Source organism: Daphnia pulex, chromosome 1 (assembly GCF_021134715.1).
Source record: "Daphnia pulex isolate KAP4 chromosome 1, ASM2113471v1".
NCBI lineage: Eukaryota > Metazoa > Arthropoda > Branchiopoda > Diplostraca > Daphniidae > Daphnia > Daphnia pulex.
In genome coordinates, this window is record NC_060017.1 from 27774 (window position 1) to 51609 (window position 23836).

General features: G+C 39.9%; 6 protein-coding genes and 1 non-coding gene across 20 annotated transcripts; 4 read left to right on the plus strand and 3 right to left on the minus strand.

Annotated features, from left to right (window-relative positions):
- Positions 1–141: 141 nt before the first annotated feature.
- Positions 142–2565, plus strand: LOC124196332 (sphingosine kinase 2-like). 2 transcript variants are annotated; one of them, XM_046591333.1, is made up of 8 exons: positions 142–709; positions 774–1077; positions 1150–1265; positions 1335–1437; positions 1494–1617; positions 1678–1914; positions 1983–2022; positions 2078–2565. In XM_046591333.1, exons 1-8 carry the CDS (start codon positions 351–353, stop codon positions 2259–2261), a joined length of 1467 nt encoding a protein of 488 aa, XP_046447289.1. In that variant the 5' UTR covers positions 142–350; the 3' UTR covers positions 2262–2565. The 2 variants fall into 2 exon arrangements, with proteins under 2 accessions (XP_046447289.1, XP_046447298.1); XM_046591342.1 differs by having other exon boundaries at positions 161–709; positions 1497–1617.
- Positions 2566–2697: 132 nt separating this feature from the next.
- Positions 2698–4646, minus strand: LOC124196369 (fructose-1,6-bisphosphatase 1-like). Of its 2 annotated transcripts, none has more exons than XM_046591418.1 (8): positions 4487–4646; positions 4179–4375; positions 3972–4116; positions 3778–3884; positions 3570–3714; positions 3375–3506; positions 3181–3297; positions 2698–3118 (listed from the first exon to the last, which is right to left on the minus strand). In XM_046591418.1, exons 2-8 carry the CDS (start codon positions 4346–4348, stop codon positions 2924–2926), a joined length of 1011 nt encoding a protein of 336 aa, XP_046447374.1. In that variant the 5' UTR covers positions 4349–4375; positions 4487–4646; the 3' UTR covers positions 2698–2923. The 2 variants fall into 2 exon arrangements, with proteins under 2 accessions (XP_046447374.1, XP_046447383.1); XM_046591427.1 differs by having other exon boundaries at positions 4179–4359; positions 4487–4643.
- A 1024-nt stretch (positions 4647–5670) lies between these two features.
- Positions 5671–7939, plus strand: LOC124196342. Of its 2 annotated transcripts, none has more exons than XM_046591362.1 (4): positions 5671–5988; positions 6246–6906; positions 6968–7237; positions 7315–7939. In XM_046591362.1, exons 1-4 carry the CDS (start codon positions 5805–5807, stop codon positions 7565–7567), a joined length of 1368 nt encoding a protein of 455 aa, XP_046447318.1. In that variant the 5' UTR covers positions 5671–5804; the 3' UTR covers positions 7568–7939. The 2 variants fall into 2 exon arrangements, with proteins under 2 accessions (XP_046447318.1, XP_046447311.1); XM_046591355.1 differs by having other exon boundaries at positions 5675–5988; positions 6243–6906.
- A 230-nt stretch (positions 7940–8169) lies between these two features.
- On the minus strand, positions 8170–9846 carry LOC124196355 (serine hydrolase-like protein). Of its 4 annotated transcripts, XM_046591374.1 has the most exons (4): positions 9731–9846; positions 9456–9639; positions 9167–9335; positions 8170–9105 (listed from the first exon to the last, which is right to left on the minus strand). In XM_046591374.1, exons 2-4 carry the CDS (start codon positions 9591–9593, stop codon positions 8276–8278), a joined length of 1137 nt encoding a protein of 378 aa, XP_046447330.1. In that variant the 5' UTR covers positions 9594–9639; positions 9731–9846; the 3' UTR covers positions 8170–8275. The 4 variants fall into 4 exon arrangements, with proteins under 4 accessions (XP_046447330.1, XP_046447358.1, XP_046447349.1 ...); XM_046591402.1 differs by lacking the exon at positions 9731–9846 and having other exon boundaries at positions 9167–9385; positions 9477–9682; XM_046591393.1 differs by lacking the exon at positions 9731–9846 and having other exon boundaries at positions 9167–9381; positions 9456–9681.
- A 963-nt stretch (positions 9847–10809) lies between these two features.
- On the plus strand, positions 10810–17212 carry LOC124196320. Of its 8 annotated transcripts, none has more exons than XR_006875660.1 (8): positions 10810–11110; positions 13012–13332; positions 13422–13611; positions 13879–14123; positions 14229–14382; positions 14457–14591; positions 14659–16564; positions 16625–16766. XR_006875660.1 is itself a non-coding variant. In XM_046591295.1 (8 exons), the coding sequence occupies exons 2-8, from the start codon at positions 13079–13081 to the stop codon at positions 16862–16864; spliced, it is 2850 nt and encodes a 949-aa protein (XP_046447251.1). In that variant the 5' UTR covers positions 10813–11110; positions 13012–13078; the 3' UTR covers positions 16865–16937. The 8 variants fall into 8 exon arrangements, 3 of the variants coding, with proteins under 3 accessions (XP_046447251.1, XP_046447230.1, XP_046447241.1); XR_006875664.1 differs by having other exon boundaries at positions 14659–16554; positions 16625–16763; XR_006875662.1 differs by having other exon boundaries at positions 14659–16517; positions 16625–16761.
- A 1661-nt stretch (positions 17213–18873) lies between these two features.
- Positions 18874–18946, minus strand: Trnat-agu. Its single transcript has one exon. It is a non-coding gene; the product is annotated as a tRNA-Thr (tRNA).
- A 564-nt stretch (positions 18947–19510) lies between these two features.
- On the plus strand, positions 19511–23554 carry LOC124188307. The gene is made up of 6 exons (XM_046580857.1): positions 19511–20283; positions 20351–20510; positions 20918–21174; positions 21234–21375; positions 21467–21586; positions 21667–23554. The coding sequence occupies exons 1-6, from the start codon at positions 20024–20026 to the stop codon at positions 23149–23151; spliced, it is 2424 nt and encodes an 807-aa protein (XP_046436813.1). The 5' UTR covers positions 19511–20023; the 3' UTR covers positions 23152–23554.
- Positions 23555–23836: the final 282 nt, after the last annotated feature.

Sequence of the window (23836 nt, forward strand, 5' to 3'; positions counted from 1 at the left end):
TAAATCATTTAAAAAATTTAATGTGTACATTGTTCATTGATATGATATCCAATAAAAAAAATTTCTCATTTTCATTCTCATTGCAATTTGCTTAGATTCTCATTCTCATTGCAATTTGCTTAGATTCTCACCAGATGACGTCTTCGAGTCAATAAACAAAAGGTTCAGTGCACGTGTACTGAGATTAGAAACGTTAAGAGATTTCTTGATGGACACAAGCAAATAATTTACTCGATAGTCGCCTAGTGAAGGCTAAAGTAATGTATCGGAGACGTGCGTCGTCTCCTATCTAATTTTGCCTTGGACTGACACGTCAACAGACTCAACAGCGTTCATTCCGTTCCACAAAAATGTCCAACATACTACAAGATGACATTTTTTATTACTGCGAGGAAAAGAATTTCAGGGGAATCGAGTGCAGAGTTAGTTTGTCACAGTTCAACCTCACGATCACGGAAACTGGAAGCGGGAACAAAAAACGCACAATCAATGTAGATGATGTAATTGGATGCCTTTGCATGAGGAACCAAGATCCAAATGAGGGTTCAAGAAATCCTGAGCAGGACACAGTCAGTGTGTTTCTTTGTGTCTATTTCTACAGCCTTTCAAAAACAGATTTCAAGAAAAGTCTATATAGAAAAAGAGAAACAGCTTTGCTGAGATGTCACAAGTATCCTGCATTTGTAGAAAATTGTGATCATGTTGCGAAGTATATGGAAAAAAGAAAACTTAAAAATTAATTCAAAATCTATAATAACCAATTTTCTTGTTAGATGGCAATCATTGTTATATTCACTGATTCAGAGCAATCAAATATATCCTCACATGTCTGTTACAACCCCCAACATAGCCGAATCACGAAGACTGCTTGTATTTGTAAACCCAAATAGTGGACCAGGAGTAGCCTTGAAAACATTCAACACAAGAATCCGGTCTTTCCTAGGAGAAGCCAATATTTCATATGATTTAATTGTCACAACACATGTGGGGCATTGCCAACAAATAATTCAAGATTCCAAAGATTTATCAAAATATACAGGAATAGTTGCAGTTTCTGGAGATGGGCTGCTATATGAGGTATCTTTACATTATATCATTGATCATATTATGATTAAAAATAAACAACCCATTTATGTTTTGTTTAAATAGATTTTCAATGGATTGTTTGCCAGAGAAGATTGGGACACCATGTGTGAAATTCCCGTTGGTGCAATTCCCCAGGGATCAGGCAACGGGCTGGCTCGTTCTCTAGCACATTTCAATAAGTAACTATTAGAGAAAATTTTGAGAAATATGTCGGAACTATTACAAAAATTCTAATTATTATTTTTCAGTGAACCTTATCTACATGATCCTCTGGTGGTTAGTGTACTCAACGTTGTAAAATTAAAAAGCAGAGAAATGGATCTTTGCCTGATTAACACAACTAATTTCCCTGTAGGATTCTCTAATAAATCTTTATATAAAACAATTTCTAATAGAATTCTTCGCAGCAGAAACTAATCAGCTTTCTTAGTGTTGGATGGGGTCTGATGGCAGATATTGATATTGAATCTGAACGCCTTAGAATGATTGGAGAGGCCCGTTTTACTGTGGGAGCATTGGCTAGAGTAATGCGTAAGTAGACTACAGAATTTTGCCTGCTGCAATGTAATCTGAGCGCTTGTATCCTACTAGGACTCCGTACATATAAAGCCACCATATTTTATTTACCAGTCAATGAGGATACCCCTTCAGAAGAAATGCCACCCTTACCTCCACTTGATGAACCATTACCGGATCAGCGCTGGGTCACTATGAGCGGAGAATTCGTTTGTGTCTATTCTTCGATGGTTCCCTTCATTGGAACCGACCTATTTTTTGCACCAAAATCTGTACTAAATGATGGGATAATTTGGTTAATGATTGTCAAAGGTAGGAACAAAAAATATAGCTGTTTTGCAGGACCTTTAAGAATCAACATAATTTATCTATTTACACAGCGCCCATTTCGAAATTTCAAGTTACCCAATTACTGCTAAGGTAAATACTTAATGGGTTGGTACGAATACAGACGACCTGATTCTTTTTATATTAGCATGGATAAAGGAACACATATTCAGCTACCTTGGGTGACGTTTGTTCCAGTCACAGCTTTTCGCCTAATTCCGGACAAAAGTGTTGGCCCTCAATCGTATCTAGTAATTGATGGTGAGAAACTGGATACTCAGGCAATGCAAGCACAAATAATACCGCGCAAAGGGCGCATTTTTATGCGTTAAGATTTCGCCCCAAAATTCTCCTCAACCAGAATTCCTATACACACCGTCGATTTCTACAAGTTAAGTTTCTCAATTTACCAGGGTTTGTAATGCCTTTTAAAGATTCGTCTTGCAGCCTATATGAATTTATATCTAATAGTCCTCTACCAACATTCCACTATATGTACACCATTGATTAGTAATAAATCTACCTTGCGTTTTACTAGTTAAATTAAGTAATACCAACATTTTGTTAAAACAAAATATTTGTACCATTTAATTTAACTAATATAAAATCAAGTGCGTAGTTTTTGTATTACCTGAAGATATATTCGTTTCCAAAATCCCAGTTATTTTCCAGTAAATTAACCATGAAACCGAAATGTTGTAGGCTAAACGGCTTGATTACGTGCAGGTCGGTAAACCGGTCGTGTTGTAAAAGAAAAATAAGTCAAAGTAAAAAAAGTTTTTTTTTTTTTTTTTTTCATGGGAAATCTATTTTATAACCCAACATTCCTAATAACTGATTAATGATAGAAGATAGAAACAGTATCTTAGCTATTTTGATTGAGATGGAATCAACTGCGAATAAACTGTGAAAACCGTATCAAAAAGGCTTCGTCGTTTTGGTCCCGCTTGAGAAATGAAGTGTTTCTAGTGGTTACTAAAGTTTCATTGCATTTTCACAATTGGTCAGCATGACGCTTGATGATATCGAGTACGTCTTGAACATCGTCCTTTGAGCCCAAAATAACTGGACAGCGTTCGTGAATTTTTTCTGGTTGAATATCTAGAATTGGGATAGATCCTGTGGTTGCTGCGCCGCCTGCCTGCTCCATGATGAAGGCCATTGGGATGCTTTCGTACAACAGACGGAGCTAAAATGGAAGAAATAAATGTTCTTTTTTCCTCAATCGTTACAATCAGGAAAGTTGTTTACTTTTCCTCGTGGAGCATCTGTGGTGGCAGGGTACATGAATATTCCGCCATACTTGAGGGTGCGGTGAACATCGGCGACCATCGAACCGACATAACGAGCTCCATAAGGCTTTGGTCCCTACACATTTGGTTTACCCCCACAAAATACAATTAAACCAAATGTTTAAATTTCTACAAGTCGTCCACTCCTTTCACCTCTTTCTTTGATGCAACATATTCTTGAATAGCTTTGTCCCAGTTATTTGTATAACCCTCATTGATTGAGTAGATCTTGCCTCTAGGTTTCACTTTCATATCAGGGTCAGTGAGCACAAATTCTCCAATTGCCTTGTCAAAACACCCACTTTATAATAAACCTAACTTTGAAGAATATATAAATGAATCACTCACTGGGTCCAGAAGGAATCCATTAACCCCATTACCAGTTGATAAGACCATCATTGTGGCACTACCATACAGAGAATAGCCAGCAGCTACACACTGCCTTCCAGGTTGCAAAGCATCTTTAACTGATGGAACACCTTCTGTGGTTTTCCTACAATTTGAAGAAAAATATATGTATTCATAAGATTAAACACATAGGTTTGTATAAAATTACTTGAAAATTGAAAAAATGGATCCAATAGAAACAAGGCAATCTATGTTTGAAGATCCATCCAAAGGATCAAAGCAGACTATATACTTTCCTTGTTTCTCTGTTTCTACCTAATTAAAAACAAATATGGCCATAAAAACCTTTACTACTAAATTCACTGTTAGAATGATAATTCTATTAGACTGCCATTACTGTACCTCAATAACAGTTTCATCTTCTTCAGAAACAAGTAAACATGTGGTAAAAGAACTTCTCAATAAGTTGATGAACAATTCATTTGCTAGAACATCAAGTTTCTTTACTTCTTCTCCTTGAACATTGACTTGGCCTGCAATACCATACCTAGAAAGTTGTTAGGGCATGGTTATAGTATGAGTGTTCTGAAATAACACAGAATTACTCACAAATTAGCAATTCCTGCTCTGCGAACTGCAGAACTAACAGCTTTAATGGCAGATTGCAATGAATTAAGCAACTGTGATAAATCTCCTGATGCACCTGGGATACGTCTCTGTTCAGCAAGAACAAATCTAGTCAGAGTCATACAATTTGTATCAATTGGTGAGTTGGACATCCTTGAAGGCACTGTATAATAGAAAATCTAAAATATCATCAATATTATAGAATTGTAGTTAACCTAATGCAACTCAAATGAATAGTATAATTTATAATGGATATGCAGTTATGCACCAGCACCACACCCTAATTTTACCAGAGTCTTGGGTATAGGAATGAAGATAGTCAATCCGCCAACGGAGACCTAGAAATGGAGGACTAGAGTCACTCAACTCTTGTTTACTTCTGAGAGTTTCTTGTGTAACTCGGTTCGTACTAACCCAAGGTATTGTTTGACTTGTTGAATTTTTTTATCAACACTAGATGGCATTCAATCGTGGCCTTACGTGTTGCTAGGCACGTAAGCAAAACAGATACTTTCAAGGATATTAAACATTCGTGTGATGAATATTGTATTTTTTAAATTTCATTCGTATTAAATTTTCACGCAGTACAGTTTTGCAATACTTTATGTCTTATAGGTTTCAAAACACTTATGTAAAGTGTCGTATTGTACCGCTAAAAAGAATGGCGTGAAGAAGGAGAAAAAAGAGGCCTTCAGTCAATTTGAGCACTTCTCTTATTATTAGAGACTAGAGCACGATATTTTTTTGTTTTTTTGTTTTTTGTTTATGACCTTCAGCGCTTTGGTTGGGTGGATATAATTATTATTTTAAAAATACAGAAGAGAAATGGAGGATTATAGAATTTTTCTCAGGTTCTCATAACAACTTTGTTTATCTAAACTCGCCCTTGAGAGAACTTTCAGTGATGGTAAACATAAACAATGAATAATAATTTACAAGCGAAAGATATATTCGGTTTTTTAATCTGAAAAGGCTATGAAAACTGAACGAAAACTTAATACCGATTTTCTTTTTCATTATTAAGGGGAGGACTGAAAGCCTGACAATGATTTTTTTACAAGAAAAGTCAAGAAATTTCGATTTTTTTGCTTACATATACGTCACAAATACGGTTACGTCTTTTTCCCTGCTTTTTCCAATTAACAGATCATCTGTCATTCTGTCTTCAACCATCAACAAATGCACATTGTCTATTTGGCCTTCTGTCCGGCACCGTCAACAGAGTCAGTACTCAGTACAAAATCAGGGAGAAAATTCTTGGCATGTGCAACCTATTTACAACTGCTAAGTGTAAAAGTTAAATAACTAAAGAATTAAAAAATTAAATGCAATAAAAAAGTGTTGAAATAACCCAATAATATTTTTATGTAATTTTTATAATGTCCTATTTCGACGGTTTGGCAATCAAGAAATTTCACATCCGGTTCGAGACAGCCAATCAGATGGCCCCTCGAAATATCAAGGTCGTAAGGAAACCCGTAGGACAAACGATATTTTATTCGGCCTTGAGACGCACGTGAGGAAGGTTGTCTTAGGTCGTCGTTGATAATTGTATTGTTTTTGTTATCAATTTAATTTGCGATTTCGGTTTTGATCGTTTATTCTACCATGTCGTTAGCCATATTTGTTTCTCCTAAACTAGTCCGTATTCTTGATCCCAACTCTAATCCCATCGATGTATGGGTGGTTGAATTTCCATTTTGGTTGGCTAAATATCTCTGTGAACAAAAGGCGCAAAATGAAAGTGACCAGCAAGTAAATGAAGATTGCCCTTCTGAATATCATTCCTCAGGTTTGTTCAGACATTCATTCCTTTAATCTATATTAATAAGTGTTCAAACAGTGATTTCTTAAAACACAATTCCTATCTTGAGATTTAACCTGATTATTCATTGATTGTGTTTTACACATTATTGAAAATTAATGAAAACAGGAAGGAAAGTTTTTGAGTTGAGAAGCCCTTTAAATTAATTAGTCAGTTAGTACGGTTTGAGTTATTTTATTTTCTGCATGTGGTCTCATGTTCTGTTCACTTTTGTTTTACAGCAGATTATATTTCAGATGCGAATGAGGAAAACTTTGAATATCAGTCCGTTCCTGATGTTGTGCAGCATGAACCACTTCAAAATTGTCATTTTGAATTAGAAAAAGACACCCTTGCCATGAGCCCTGTGAACTACGTCTACAATCTGAATGCTGGGTATGTCATGCAGTCTCCTCACATGGCTTTGTTTCAACAAGATACTGCAATGTGTGTGCATGCAAACTTGGCACCATCAAACAGCTACTGCACAAAGAGCTTGCCATTTCATCCCCAGACAACACACCTTAATGAACACCAACATTGGCCAGTACCACAAATCCCCGAAACAAGCTATGAAATCTACCCTGAAAGTTTGCCCTTTAACCAACCGGAAAGCTATGATCCTCATTCATATTTTCCTGATACACCATTTCTTCCAGTTGGCATTCATGGAGGAGATGAATTTCAAGGTTTACCTCTGCATTCCGATAATGACTCTATGCCTGAAAATTTCATGATGTACACCGCAGAAAACGGCTCATTTTTAATTGAAAATAAGCTTTCGGAAATCTCTGCATTTGCTTACAAAAACTTGCCGGATTGGGGATTCTCGCACCCTTTAGGGCATGTGCTAAAGAACAAACGAGGATTGTTCGGATGTTTCACTCTTCACTCTGGAAACGCTTGGTAAGTTGGTATGAAGTATAATTTACTGTTTCTTAATAATTTCAAGTCTTTACTTTTCAAGTTATGTAAAATTTACGCCCTACTCAATCAAATTCTCGAGCAATCAACGTGGAGTCGCATATGTGATTGACGAAGCTGGTGTCCGTACTTGTTGGGAATCCTTCAAGTCATTCGAGGAACTGATCTCGGAAAGAGATGATAAGTGGGAAAAGATTGATCAGCCTCAAGTAATCCTGCAGAGACCTTGCGGCTGTGGGGCTTCGTCGTGCTTCCATCACATGTCATCCAAAGAAATGTGGAATTCCAAGTCTGAAGAAGGAGAAAACATCCGGTAAATTTTCGAATACATTCAAAATAATCGTACATGGCTCTTTATCGATGACATGTCCCTTTCTAATAATTATGCAGCATCGAGAGAAACGGCCTGAGATTCTATTCTGAAACAAGCGAGTTAAAGAGTCTGAATCTCGATTTGGAAACATATCACCTGAGTTCAACCCTCCGACACGTCGGCGAGCAAGATGGTCATATCTACGTCAAAAGCTGGCATTATCGATTCAACCAGAGCGTCCTTTTCAACGGTAAATCACTTCAAGTGAAGTTTCATACACAGACGGCTCGTTTAGATAGTAATGGAAAATTGTCACTGAGCGACCATTAAGTCGAGGGAAGGAGGGGGTTGACGTTTGCATTACTCGAAGTAGACTGATAGCAAAATTCTCTTGTTAAAACTCTTTTTGGATTGATTTTCTAAAGATTCCCACTCCCCACTGTATAAATCACTATTTATTCCCCCGTCGTACCTAAGCGTTCCTTATTCCTCTTGGTGATTCATTGAGGCTGCATTTTCTGCAATATTCTGCCAGGCAGTTTATGAATCCCCATTCGAAAGCGTGATATATTGAAGATTTTCAGTTTGATGATCTAGTTAAAATGTTTGACCTTGCACGTATTCAACGTTGCTCAAAATTAATTCTCTGTGATAATAACATGTTATCGACTTTCAATATATAAACGACAATTCAAAAATAAATTGTTGTTTTTGTTTTGTTTTTTTATTTTATTTTGAAGCCGCGGTATTTTTCTAAATTATAAGAAAATGAAAATCATACCTTGTGACGTATATAATAAGATATTACAGGTCGCCGATCAAATTCATTGTGATCACATTTGCTAAAGTCTCGTTTGTGTTATTACTGCCATATTGCTAAGCATATTTTATAGATTGTAAACGTGCAGCAATCCAATTTCTACTACTTCTCGTTTAGATTAGCACCTTTTATTGAGTCTCCAATTCTTTTACGCATACACTGTTCGATTCTATGAAAATTAGACGGGTGCACGACAAACATAATGAATTCTCTCCGCACTACGATTTAAAAAATTCGGAAATAAGGCTAGCGATGCGTTCCGGATGGGTCAGATGAGTGTGATGTTTCCCTTCTATTTCAACGTACCGAACACTTTTAGAGTTTTTCTTAAGGGCTTCTATGTGCTCTATTTGATCCTCGATACTTTCGAAATAAGGACCTTCAATGAATTTTATAATTAATACATCAGCGGTTACTTTTTCTGCGAGAATCACTTGATCTTGTTTTGGGCAGAACGACAAGGGGGCGGCATGCAAGCGCCGGTCTCTACTAAACACATAGCCTCCGTTCACTTTCTTGAGACCGCGTTTCAACATAACTTCACAAGCTTTCCTGTTAAGGGATCCAAATGAACCATTGATGCTCTTCTCTATTGCTGTCTCGTACGTAATAGGTTTTTCAGGGCCTTGCATGATTGCATTTTCGTATTTCAAAAGCTTGCCGACGGTTTTTCTTAATCTCAAATTCATTGTTTCCGCCCTAGTAGTTGTAACTCTCACAATATCAACATTGACCAGTTTAACTACCTTCTCAGGAAAGACGCCGGCGTATAACATAGCCATGCAGCCTCCCAAGCTATGTCCAATGAATGAAAATGTGTCCCATTTCAATTGTTGTGATATTCTCTCAATAGCTAAAAGGCAATCCATGAAGTGATACATAATATCTCTTGGAAAATGATCACTAAGTCCATGACCCGGGATATCAACAGCGACTACTCTCAAATTGTCTGGAAGCATTGGAATCAAATTATCAAAAGTGCCGGCATTATCCAACCATCCGTGTAATGCGAAAACGGGTTTCCCATTAGATGGACCCCAGATTTTAGCTGCGTGCGAATAAGAAACAATGTCATTGAAGATCTTTGATTGATTCTATCAATATTATACCTGCTACATTTCCATAGGTCATAGGAAATGTCACTTCTTCAAAGGTTTTGGTTGGAACATCAGACTTATTAGTGGACTCGACGTGGTTATTAGCTGGTCCTTGTAGAGGGATGATATTGTTATTGGTTATTTTCGGAGCAGCAGACGACAATCCGTGCGGAATTAAATGCTGCAATCGGAAAACAAGTTTGTCGCAACTATCCATGATTTTATTTCTACCTTGGAATCAACACGAAGAATAGTGGAAATTAAAAGAGATAAATGTATGGATGACAACACTGTCTAGTACCTTTACTGAGTGAAGTCTTACTTGTAAATCACATCCAGATTGATTAGATTGCTCGTAATGTCTGTTACCATGCACTTCTTTTTTATTCCGCGTTGCTCTGAACTTTCTTGTTGACTGAAAGGCTAAAAAAGAATCCATCTAATTTTGGATGTCTGCCTGCTCATTTGTGTTGTGTAACCGAGATCTATTTTTGAAAACCGCCATTAAGAGAAGTTGAAATCTTATCGGTAGGTGTCTCCATCTCTACAAAATCTACGAAATTCAAAATCACCTACCGTCACCTATCTTCATGCTAGCGGCAAATGATGATAGTGATGAGCAGCTAGCATGATGATAATGGTCAATGATCATGCAATCAACAAACTATGCTGCGGCCCGAAACTGATAAATGGGGAAATCTGATGAAACTTCTGGCCACATTTTTAAACGCTAAAAACACCGGCAGCCGTTTATTTAACGTTCGCTAATTATTTTAACAAATAAAATTGGAATTGGATTAATGGAAGCAGACGATGAAGGGGTCCAAGAAAAAGTGAAAAAATTATAGTAATTAATTGACACAAATGATAATTTGTAAACTAATTCACCAACTGTCTTTGATTAGCCTAGTTGATGGGTTGCGAAGAAAATTTTTTTTAAACCAACGGGCCAACTATCGGAAAGAAGCAATCAGATAAAAAGGAAAAGCGCGGAAGAAGATCCTATGAGTGATGAATAATTGAATATATAGTGCGCAATATCCCTCTCCAGTCTCCACACACTAAAATTTATATCTATTTCTATCTAGGAATGAATATCCATTCTTCCTTCCAACTCACGTATAATATTCGAAAAATATACATATATATTTTATATTTTTATTTCTATTAAGCAATTGGATAGCTATCAAATATATAGACATGTAGTCTTCCATACATGTCATCTTATCTATTTTAAATAAACCTAACTATAGAAAATATACATATATAGTATGATTCAAAGTACGGCAGTCATCTTTCTGTTTATCAAACAGTCATTCTTTGGCTCATTGCTTTCCTTAGGCCTCAGTTTCCGTTTTCTCGTAATGTAATGCCCCATCTTTTCAGAAATTTTCTAAATAGCTTGACAATGAGTTTGATCAAGCACTTTCACAAGCTTTCGTCATCGTTCACAAAATAGCGGTGGAACTACTGATTAACTCACCGGAACTGGCGATAGCAATAAAGTCTGCGCAACACACCATCGTTCTTAGCAAATTTAGAGGCTTGCACTTTATCTTAGAGAAATTACCATAAGTTTCTTTTTGTCCAATCTCTCTTTATTGGTTTGCTCGGTCGTGGGAGGAGCTCGAGGTCTACAACTGGTAGATCAGTAGTCTGCAGGCTATGGACAGACACGTAGCCCTGATGCTGGTAGTGCTTGTAATCTGAGTCAAGAGAGCTGCGGAGATAGCGAGAGCCACGCCGGACGTATCTCGCTGATAACAAACCAAGGGTTTATTTTTCTTTTCCTTTCTGTTTAACTCCGTGGACGTGTGAACACACGACTCATACTTGAAACGTATGCGCTGGCGGTGAGTCGATCCCTGTGAATAGTGAGTGCCAATAAGTCTACAGACCAAAAATCAACTGATATTAACTATTATTGCACTGACTTTTTAAAATGAAAACAAAAAGGTGAGTGAAGTCAGTTTTCTATTTTGTGCAAGTCAATTCATTTTGACGTTTAGTAGAAATCGTAATTAATTGTAATCAGCAAGCCAGACTACGACTAGATATACTAACTGGTACTTAAAAAATTCAGTGAAAAACATGTGGGCGTTATCTTTTGATACAAGACGTTGATGACGGGTTTCTGATCACGCGTGTTTGTTGTTGTCGTCTCGGCTCAGCTGCTACTGTGGGATACATTTCATAGTTTATGTTGATTCAGTCCTAGTGGGTGGGCCATTTAAATAACAACCAACTCGGGAAGTCGTGAACGAAAGAGATTATCCTGGAACTTTGATGCTCTCGCCTGACCTCTTTCCCCCTCCGGTTCGTCAACACCGTGCAAACAAGAAAACTTTGCCCTTATTCTCACCCGATCGTTATATTTTCTATTGCCAAGGCGTTGATCCACTGTTGTATTGGCTCATTGGGCTATTCTGATGATTCATCACCATCATCCACCCGGGCCTGTTTAACCTTTGTACTCAACTGGGAGGCTGTTTTGTGCGCCACGCAATATCGTCGAGGTTTCTCGTACGTATTAGAAGATGACATTCAATTCAATAGCCAGTCTCCAAGCAACTTCCGTCCCGATACATTTATGTCAGGAGAAATAAAAACAACCCTTTGATGCTTAAAAACACACAAAACGAGTTATGACGGGCAGTTGCTATTACTCGTCATGAAAAATATCATCTACTTACTTTGAAAGCGGGACAAGCAATATTATTACACAGCCAACAGCCCGAACCGCGGAGCCACCCTCTTTCATCATCGTCGCAGCTATCCGGCAGTATAACGGCTAGCGCATTCCATTTGATCTCCTCCGCTGTATATAACAGATCGTGCCGTCACCTACTGCATCCAATGAAAGGCCTTTTTTTTTTACATCGCCTAGAGTCATTTCGTTAGCAAACAGAGCGATCGTATAATCGGGTGGGCTGTGTGTAATGTCAGCAAACAAGTTCCAGTTTCCCCCCACCCCTATTCCGGGGCAAGGCGGATGATGATGATGATGAAGCTAGTAACTCAAGATTTGCATCTTTATCCCAACAATGGACTTTATAACAATAGGATCTGAAAGATTTCTATATCTAGATAAGAAAAAGGTTCGTTCCGTTTGTTCAACTTGTTTGCTAAACTTCACTTACGCAGTTGACATGTTGGAATATTTTATTTGCCAACTGTTCCGGACGGTATAATCCTCCTGGAAGAGTTAAGAACTTGCGTATAGATAACTCTTGGTTTTCGCTTTTGGTTTTCTTGATTGTTTTTGAAACTATGCCGTCCAAGAAGGGAAGGTGCTGTAATTTGGCCACGGCTCGCGGAGAAGAAGCGTCTGTGCTCTGGATGTCTAATTTGAGACTGGCGAGGCGATCAGGCAGTAAACTTTGCATCCGGCTGGTTGCTGGTTGGTGAAAGAGAACATATCGGCGGGATTTAAGATAACAAATCGCTAGAGAAATCCTCCTCCGGACAGCAGATAGTGAAGGAGCCACTAGCTATTCTCGCCCGTCATTGAAAACAACAAGATATTGCTGTGAACGGTTGAGGACGAATCCTACCGAGGTACGGTAGTACATTCCTCCCAGAAAAAAAAAATGTCCGCGCCAACTTAGGAACTATAAAACAAAACAAAACAAAAAGAAAAGTTTGAATAACAATTAACAGCAGTTGAATGGTTTCCAGCTGGTCAGAAACGGAACGCAGGCGCGGACTGACAATATGAAGCTGATGACGCGCGTGGGTGAGAGGCCAAGAACCTTTGCAATGTGTTATAAATTCACGGAGCGGAACAAGTTCCGCGAGGAGTCGGATCCCGACAAGCCAACAGACAGTTCAAGCTTTGAATTTTGTTTACCTTTCAGAATGTTCGTGATCAACTAGCTAAAATTGTACCGCACTGCAAAACCAATTGCTATCCAACGCAGAAAAATGGTCTCAACTCACATTCACAAGTGGGCAGTCCGTTTGGTACTTGCAACGCTGGTGGTCTACCCATTCTCCAACGCCAGCATCCAACCGCTGGACTGGACGGAATTGGCCAACGAGATTGACAACCAGCAATGGTGCGGCAAGAGTGATTATTGCCACTCTCTCTATGAGACAGATGACGAATCAACAACGGAATTATTCTCCATCAAACACGGAAGGACCACAATGAACCCGAGCGAAATGGAAGAAAAACGGTCAGTATATCTTGTCCATTTATAGAATTTGACGATGCTAGAATTCAAGGGCAATAAAGACCCTGACTCTACCACCAAACGAAATTTAGCTTTTTGGAAAGGCCATGCCGTTGCGATGAGGAATGCCATAGATATGGCGACTGTTGTTACGACGCTCCGGCTGCCGACGTCGGCACCAGCATCAGCAACAATAACATCAAAGGCGTGGAGTTCAGCAGAAATTCGTTGGCGTGTTTACCTCTTCGCTTCAAAGATAACGATCACACTCCAGACCAAAAGGTAACACTGCCCAAACACTTACTCACGAGCTATCACGCGAGCTGGCTTGAAAATGTACACAACTTCTGCGACATCATGTCTTGCGCAGCCGGTCTTTCAACAATGTTTTCCTCCCCCCTCGTCATTTATTTATTTTAACTTCAATTTTGAAACCTCTTGTATTCTTTCATCTGACGTTTATTTTTGTATTGTCAACCTTTTCTTTTAAATCTCATCGTATCAAATTTGACTTTAATCTTGTGAAATTTTCTTGTATTTGGTATTAAGTACTACATTTACATGGTCGATAAATGTCCGTCTACTTGGTTCGTCGACGGCGACGACGAATCTCTACCGGCCTTGTGTCAGAAAAAACCAAACCAGTCGGACTATACCCATTTGATGGACATCCCCGTATTGTCGCTTGACACCAACCAGACTTACGCCAATGTTTTCTGTGCTCGATGTCACTCGGATGCTGCCCGGCTGGCTCGTTGGAATGTTTCCATCGAATGCAACGAAGATTTCGATCAGTACGCATACAACTAGTACACGCTGATTAAAATAATTCTATTATTAATATAGGAAGATGTAGAGTGTGAACTATTTACTAATGACTTGAATTATTTTCAATTCAGGCTTAATATCAGCCGAGCACAAATATTTAGTCAATCCAATTATCAGCCAGGTTTGCGGCAATGGGTTCTTTATAACCCTTCTATTGATACCATTGGCAGCATTCGATGTCACATAGTTATCGATGAATTCCGGATGTTTTCAGATTATCTCAAAGTAGGATCAAATATTCCACTTATCCATAATTTTTATCTCAACGCCAGCATTTCTTTTTTATTGGACAACAATAGACGACAGGCAGCAGGAGATGCTTACCGAGAATAGAAAGTTGTGCTACCAATTGGACAAGTGAGTCCGACAAAATCAAATGTCATGCCTACACTTTTCTTGTTCAAACGGAACCCCCTCTGGGATTCAGCAGACGGGTAATTTAATCATGCAACAACTATTGCGTTAATTTTGGAAATTTACTGGAATTCTTTGAACGTGTAGCACTTACAGCAGAACGTGTACAAGAATGCCCACTGCGCCAAGTGCAACCATGTCCAGCCTAATGAAACTCTTTGCTATTTTCCGAGGAGTACGGACTTGTTCAGATTAAGAGCTCCTCTTCCAGGCGGCCGAAGACAATATTCGTTTTCAATGTTAATTGATTTTGACTTTGGCGGAAGTGGAGCAGGAGGCGGAAGAAATGAAATTGTGTGTGGGCCCAAGGAAATATTTGACTACTTCCACGATCGATGTCATGCAGTTATTTGCGGCGCAATGTTTGTCAACGAAGGAGGAACTTGCGTACCGAAATCTGAGCTGAAAGTAGATGGACCAACATCCAGAATTTGGCTCAATTCATCTTGCCAGCGATTGGTTTTAACGGAGAATCTGGATTATATCCAGCTGGAAAACGGTTCGCTAATTCTAAACTCTACTGGCGAAATGCTTCATCCGGAAGATTACGAACCGATTGAAGTCGGACAGAACGTCAGCATTTGCTCGATCCAACCGGACAGCTACTTCAAATACGCCTCAACTGGGCAGCATTACATGTCCGATATTTGTTTAGCTATTAGCGTCGTCTGCCTTGCCTTCCACATAATCGTTCACATGATCCTACCGAAATTACGAAATTTACCCGGCAAGAATTTGCTTTCGCTCTCTTGCGCCCTCTTCATGGCCCAGCTGCTCTTTTTGACGGGCATCGGTCTTCGAGACACCGTCGGCTACCGCCTCTGTGCCACTCTGGGAGTGTTGACTCATTGGTTTTACTTGGCAGCTTTCTTCTGGATGAACGTCATGGGCTTCGACATTTGCCGGACATTCACCGGGTCACTGATCAGACACCGCGGCATGCAAGGCCGTGGCCAGCGCTGCACTTTCATTTTTTATTCTTTGTACGCCTGGGGTTTTCCAACTTTGGTCGTTTCCCTGGGAATCATGTTGGATTTAACCCACTTGATGGACGACTACGCACCCGAATACGGCACCCGCCTTTGCTGGATCTCAAACAAGACTGGACTGGGTTTCCTTTTCATGGTGCCAGTAGCCGTTCTGCTGTTGGAGAACATGATCCTCTTCAGTCTGACCGTATTCTCCATTTTGAAACAGAGGAGAGCCGCTCGGTTCGCAGTCGACAAGAAACAGTCCTACCGAAAGGCCGGCGAGAGCAAGTCGGTGACGGAAAGGCTCCAACTTCCGCCCGGTCCGACGGCCCCAACGGCCCCCATGCGTCACAGTAGCACCGCCAACAGCAAGCAAAAGATTCGCTTCATCCTTTACATCAAACTGGGTCTGATTATGGGAATGGGCTGGATCTTCGGCTTCATAGCGGCTCTAGCCAAAATTCCAGCTCTCTGGTACCCGTTTATCTTCTTCAACGCTTTGCAAGGCGCCTTCATCTTCGTGGCTTTTTGCTGCAAGCGAAAAATCTATTTTATGCTGTACCAATGGGCCACCAATCGACCGCACCCATCTGACTCGTCGTCAAGCAGCCGAACGACGGCTAGTTCCAACAAGCCTAGCACCAGCACTCAGAGGGCCAGCGTTGCCGTTGAACTACCCAGTAATTTGGCAGTCGAATTCGAAAGTCATCCAACCAATCGGTTCGTTCCCATCGTCCAAGACAGCACACAACCGGTCCGTCAACAGTCCCTTTCTAAGCATCGTCAATACTAAAAAAAAAATTCAAAACAAATCAACAAAATTAACCATTGCAAAACGATCCTCCTCTGATGTAACCAACGATCTTATTTGGCTGACGATCTTCTCTCTCTCTCTGCAAACTCTTTTTTTATCTCTATCCTTTCGCTCTCTTGAATGGCGCTGCATGACGATGGACTCCGATGGGGTTCCAAGATGTGAGCATACCTGTCATTCGACCCATCTCAGCATAAAGTCGGAGATGGTATTGGGATATGCAGAATAATGATTTGATAAAATGTTGTATTCTTAATTTGTTCAGCAGCAGCCTTCCTTAGCGGCCGAACGTCTGCTCCCGCAGGTGGCCGCGGTCGAGATTGCTCGCAATTGGATCAGTTCCGCCTCGCCGGTCAGCCGGGCCAAACGAAATCTGCCTCGAGTTGTCGTCACCAAACATTTCGTCAACGATGACGAATTTCATCCGGATCCGTTCGCCAACGGGCAAAACTCCGCGTGCCATCTCTACGTTCAAAATAACAATCACTCATCGTTGTCCAAGTCCTGACTATAGATACTTATTCCGTGTCCATTTCACCTATATATATCGCGCCGCTACATAACCCTCTGTTGTTTTAATTTTAAAAAACAATTTCTACATTTCCCTTTTTTTTTACGTAATTTAGGTTTGAGGTGTTTGATGTCTGCTATAGGTGGAAATATATCAGCCCCTGAAATGATGGCGTCCATTGCGATAGCGATCGTTAATTGACATTTGAGAATGCTTTTCAGCATAAATCCAAGAGAAAGAGCCTTTTTTATAATATGTGCTGCGTTATGTTATAATTAAGTTATCATATCATGTACGCAAACTCTGTTTCATAATCTTTTAGTGTATACAAATGTAATCAAAAGACTAATGGCCATTTGATTATTGTACAGCATAAATCAAGAATGTTTGCCAGCAGTGTGGTCGATTTTTGTTTGGAACTACAATAGGCAAGTGCGTAAACAAAAGATGCAACACACGGTGGCCTTCAAAACAATTTCAAGGGAGAAGTGTGTGGTCTATCATGGGGACCATCGGTAGCTCGTCTAAGAGGATCCATGCAGTAGCCACTTGTGTAAGCGATAACAAATTGTATTGTATACACAAAAACTTGTATAAAATAACAAAAACCTAGATCTTTATTTATAGATTTCAAAGTGAGACAAAGGGAAACTTAAATCCATTTCGGTAGTAATTGAACAAGAAGAATTAAAACACAAAAATCAACTTTTCTACGACATTTACGATTATTATGCACGCTGCAAGGAACAACTATTGACTGAAATTTGATTATATATCCATTAAAATTAGCCTAATAATTATACGAAGGTGTATTGAAGATCAGAAATAAGATTGCAACGTACAGCACTTCTTGGAAGATCTTACGCTTTGCTAAATAAAAAATTATTCGAAGAAATGAAATCTGTCGATGGAACAGAATATGTGATCCAGCTAGTGATTTTTTTTGTAACAATATTGCCAATGTTGCAGCGTGTGTTAGATAAATTGTCGTTGTAACACTGAGCTAATTTTATTATTCGTAGCGGTAAACTGGAGACACGCAGGAAAATTCTTTGAGAATTTCCGACAAAAATAGTAACTGAGACACGGAAATACGAAATCATAAAAGGGTCTCAGTGACTTCGCCAGGCAGGCAGACCAACAGGCAGTCGCCGGTCGCAACTCCATGCCAGTCTGAATTGCTGTTGGTATTATACGATTCTGAAATTTATTTAGTACATTTGTATGCCAAGTTGAAAGATTCATTAACGTCCTTATCACGCGATCAGTCTACACATCAGTGTGTCCTGATTTTACAACTACAAGTACTTGAAGTTGTTGAAGGATTTAATCAAGATAAGGTAAAAACCTAAGCGATTGTTAAATTATCCGTTTATTTTTGATTATTCCGAATTTCTAGATTCCCGCTACTTTCGAAAAACTGAACACCAACCCTCAACAGCATTCCCGACTTCTTGTAATCGTAAAACAAGCTAATTGCTTAAGACGTCCTAGTGCCGCCATTAGATAAGATTTATATTTTTGCCGTAAGCAATTGTTTAAAGAAGTGGTAAGAGGAAAATAATTTAAACCGTTATCTTCGTTTTCCAAGTAAGTGTCATTGGAAACGAGGGAGTCTTACTGAAGTCTTATGAACAAAATGCTTAATTATGCGATGATCAATAAAAAAAAAACACGCATCGTCTTCTTAGTAGAAACGACACCCAAAGATGAGTAAGCGATACGTGGAACATGATAGCTGTTCTGGCTCCCAATGCACACACTAAACTCACTGTTACAAAGCACGTAAGTTAGTAGCCGTGTACCGTATTAGCGCGTATTAGTGACAAGCGATTGACAAGTTGCTAATAACTAGTAAACTCAGTCAGTGCCTGGTCAGTGCACGCCACGCAAAAAAAATCTATTTATCCAAACTATTCAGTTTTTGTACCATTTATTTAGATAATATAAAAAGATGAGTGAAGATGATACTCCGAAAGTTAATTGTAAAGACCACATGAGAAAATAGGTCCCAACGAGACTCGAACTCGTGATCTCCTGCTTACTAGGCAGGCGCTTTGCCATCTAAGCCATGAGACCTTGCGTTAAGATTTTAAAACTATCAATGATTATAAGCTGCACGAAGACGATGAAGTTGGGAACATTTTCATTGCTACCTAAACTTAAAGTGAGCTTCGTTTAAGAATAAGAACTATAAGAAAAAGATTTTTTTAATGAATTTTATTCACTATAAATATATGTAGGCTACTGATGGGCAGTAAATTTGCTATGATGGCAAGTTAATTAACTTTTAAATAAAAATCAAATATTTATTCCGTTGTTTTTACTATTCCACCCATTCTCGTAAAAATGACAGAGAAAATCTAAATTGACGCGCTTCCCGATCCATGCACTGTCGCACGGAAACATGCAATTCAAGCTCTCTGTTTTACTGAAATAAATGTTTCACTAGCCAATAATTAGTAATTGTAGCCTATTGCCAGTCAGTCTTAACAACATCACAAGTTCTTTACGCTAAAGGTCATCAACCTAGCTTCAACAAAAACAAAAAAAAGATTAATTTAATTTACAGTTCAATAATAATGTATTTATAAAGCCTAAAAGAACAAAAATTTAATTAGGGAACGTGGAGCGAAGAGAAAACAACATTATAGTCAACAATACTTCTGTTGCCTGCATCGAAAATTATGCCAGCAACGGATAATTAGATTACTGACTTGCATCGCAGTGCGGACTGTGCTGTTGCTGGAGTGAGTGTGCTAGAAATAAGGTCGGTGAAAGACGTTGTTTTGCTAAAGGGTAGAGACTGAGCTAGAGACTTAACCCAAACGCTATCATGTGTTTCTAGAGGAACGAAAGAAACCAGACCCCAGCCCTCGTATTTGCTGTAGCTTTTTTTTACAGCAGAGAGGTTAACAGATTGCTTCGTCTTTATCGGCCTTCTTTTTTCGATAATCAACGTCTGAGCTCATTCCAGACTGACAACGTGATAATGCAAGTAAGTGTAGAACGGCACACAGGCACAAAGGCCGTAGATTTCAGCAGTAGCGCAGATCTAAAACAGGCTCCCCTCGTCCAGTGCGATCTACGCAAGTCTGACTTTTGTCTAGAAATACCAAGGCCCGTTGGCAGTGTTTCGCCAGCCTTCGCCACAGAATGGCAGAGGTGACGATTCGTCAGTTTGTGTGGACTATGCTGTCGCTCTTCACGCTCTCTTTCTGGATTAACCTGTCCATCCTGATCGAATGGTCAATAACGCTGGTCGAGAACAATGACGCTGAAAATGTCAACAGGTGCAACCATCAGCAAAAGAACCTCTGTCGATATCGGTATCCCATTATCCGAGGACCGAGAGATTTCTCCATCACTGCAGGACCCGACTGGAACACAACGGCCGTTGGGGATGATGCCGACTCGTCAGTATATCTCGTTCATGTTATTTCTCTGGCAACATAAAAATCGCTCATTTCTTTCACCTCACAGATTTGGAAGATGCCGTTGTGACGTCGAATGCGGTCGCTACGGCGACTGCTGTGCGGATGCGGCGGACGTGTACGATATCGAGTCCAGAAGTAGCCTGACATCCCAGTGGACATGTTTACCCATGAGGACGGAGAGGGATCGCTACAGATCCGACCAGAATGTAAGTTTTTGCTACGTGCCGTTCACCAGCACCACTGCCCACCTATTTCGTTATTTATTTACTTTGGCGTCTTTTTTTTTGGGGGGGGGGGGGGAGGGAGGGGGAGTGGGAACGGGTAGATTTCATTCTTCCTTTCCCTTTCGGTTCTCTTATTCAGGCCGATGTAAACAAACTTTTCGTTGAAGCTTTTTGTGTAAACGTTCGTGAGGAATCCCGGCTTCCCACCATTTCAGATCCGGTGTCTGAATAGCCTCTCTATTGATCCACAAAGAATGTCAATTTTTCTCACCCCTGCGGTAGTCTAAATCCACGTACGTGGTCCGAGAGTTCGTAATTCAATTTTTTTTAAAGAGAATTTGTCGAAAGATTCTTAAAATGTGTTGAATAATCTGACGCGTATTTAACAGTTTCACATGTACATGATCGGAAGCTGTCCAATCAGTGATTTGTCCAGTAATGACAAATCCGTGGAAGCCTTGTGTCGCCGTCGAAAAGATCCTGAATCCTATCATGAGCACCAATATTCTTACTTGATCGACATTCCTGTATTGTCATTGGCAACCAACCGGACTTACGCCAACGTCTACTGCGCCCAGTGTCATTTTGATTCTCACCAATTGGCCCAGTGGAACATTTCCATCAAATGCGACGACGACATTGAAAAGTTGTTTTATCACTCTTTCTGAAAATGAAACAAACACAAACAACACATTTTTTCTTCAGGTACAATTTAACTCGAGACAGAATGTTTCGCCAAGAAAATTATCGTCCGGGTAAGAGGAGTTGGATTTATAATCAAGAACACCTGACCCTTAAATGCATCTTCATCATCGAACAGTTCAATAATCCCATCAATTACCTCAAGGTAATACAACATAATTACCGTAGCACAGTTTCCATTCAAAATTAATTATTTTTTTTTTCATCAATGGCATTTTTTTTTAAACGAACGAAAGTCAACGGCTGGTAGACATTGCGTTTCGGGCTCGCACAACTGCGCATCGGACTGGACGGGCACGGCAGAAGGCCATAACTGCGACATCTATACGCTTTTTGTTGAAACGTCTGCTGTGGAGGTAAAGCTACATCAATTCCACACATAATAAAATAAACATGGTCAATAATCTAATAAAAGAAAGAACTTTGAAAAAATAAGGTACCCAAGAACTCTCACTGCGTCGACAACACTCTTTACTCGTTTTCGATCGTCATGGATTTCAAATTTGGGGGAAACCAAGTCGGTAAAACATGTCAGTCCAACGAGATATTCGATCACTTGCAAAAAAGCTGTCACGCCGTTACCTGTGATTCACAAATGCTGAAACACGCCTCTGGAATTTGCGTTGGGCGTCAGCAGCTGGCGGAAAGTGTCAACAATGTTTCTTTGGGTTCCCGCTGCTCTAGATTGACGCTGTTCAAGCATGTCGATTACTACTCATTGGATAACGGGTCTCTGGTGTTGAACAAAACGGGCGAAATACTCCAGCCCAACGACTACGAGTCAAGCCGAAACGGCACAGTCCAGATTTGCGAGAGCGAATCGTTTCCAAGATTCCTCAACGAACTCAAAAACTACCTGAAAGATTCTTACGCGCAACGTTGCCTGTCGAACGTGTGTTTAACCATCAGCGTCATTTGCCTAGCATTTCACATTGCCATCCATATCGCCCTTCCGAAGCTACGCAACGTGCCCGCCAAGAACTTGCTGGCACTTTCCTGTACCCTTTTCCTTGGCCAGTTTCTCTTCTTGACTGGCGTCGGAGCGCGAAACTCGATCGGTTACGGGCCCTGTGCTTTTATTGCAGTCCTGATTCACTGGTCCCTCATGGCCGCCTTCTTCTGGATGAACATCATGGGCTTCGACATGTGCCGAACCTTTGCTGGCTCGCAAATCAAACCCCGCCTGCAGCACGCTTCCGTCACAAGACGTCGGACAACTTTCCGCTCTTATTCTCTTTACGGATGGAGCTGTCCGTCTTTAATCGTGGTCGTCGCTCTCATCGTGGATTTCTGTGGTGTGACGGACAGTGGATGGGCGCCCCACTACGGGACTCATCAGTGTTGGATTTGCAACAAAAACGGGCTGGGACTTTTCTTCGTTCTGCCGATGGCTGTTTTGTTAACAGTAAATTTTGTTTTCTTTATTCTTACAGCTTGGTCCATCGTGAAGCAGTGGAGGGAGACCCATTTTGCAATTCGACAAAGTCGAACGTTCAAGCAAAAAAAAGGGATCGCTAATTTCTCCGATAGTCTTAAAATGTCCGACATGATTTATCAGCGTAACAGGAAATCCTACATTGTCCGTTTGCGCACTCGGTTCTTTCTCTACGTCAAACTGGGGACGATTATGGGACTCGGATGGGTCTCGGGTTTCATCGCTGCACTGGCTGATGTGCCTGGCCTCTGGTATCCCTTCATTCTTTTCAACACTCTGCAAGGGGCGTTCATTTTTCTGGCATTTGATTGCAAACGTAAAGTCTATTATATGGTCTACGAAGTCATTACTAAGCGACCGCATCCGTCGAATTTGTCATCCAGCCAAAGGGTTTCCACAACGCCGACAACGGCATCCACGAAGTTACAAGCAACGCGCAAGATATCGTTACTTACGCCACCAGTAGTTTCTAATAACCAAATGTAGCATAGTAGTCTCGGAATCATTCGTAGACGCATTTTAAAAACAAATGCGATCACGAATAATCTTTATGTTTCTTTCTTCATTTTTAAATCTTTTTTATGTCAATTTTATTAAATTGAATGTCAATTCACTCACTGTTATTCACTCACTGTTATTAAATACCACCCTTACAAAAAAACCATCAGGTATTTTCTAAGCTATTAGAATGGCATAGTTCATTTAATTTCATCTCCTGTCATTATAGTCCGAATCCTTTTTCTGTAATCTGTTCTAACTTTGAAGAAGGATGACCATGTATGTAACTGCGGCACCTGTCAACTTCAGATATATGTTATAATACATGTGATACTTGAGAATTTAAAAAAATAAAAATAGGCTTACCCCAGGAATCAGAAACATTCCAACATTGAACAACCCTGCAGCAGATAAACGGACGCGATCTTCATCAATTTGAATCAGTGTTGCCATAATCTAAATTTTAAAGACGTAGCAGTTTAATCTGAACTCTCTAAATGTTCTTGACAAAATGAAGGAATTGAGACCGAAATTTTTGTAGCTACTGCTTGGACCTCTTCGGAGCAGGACTCTGCGATAACGTGTTCGCGAAAAACACGAACCTAGAATTAGAAAAATATAAAGGGAATATAAATTTGATTCTCAAGTAGTAAATATTGAGTCTTTCTCAAGT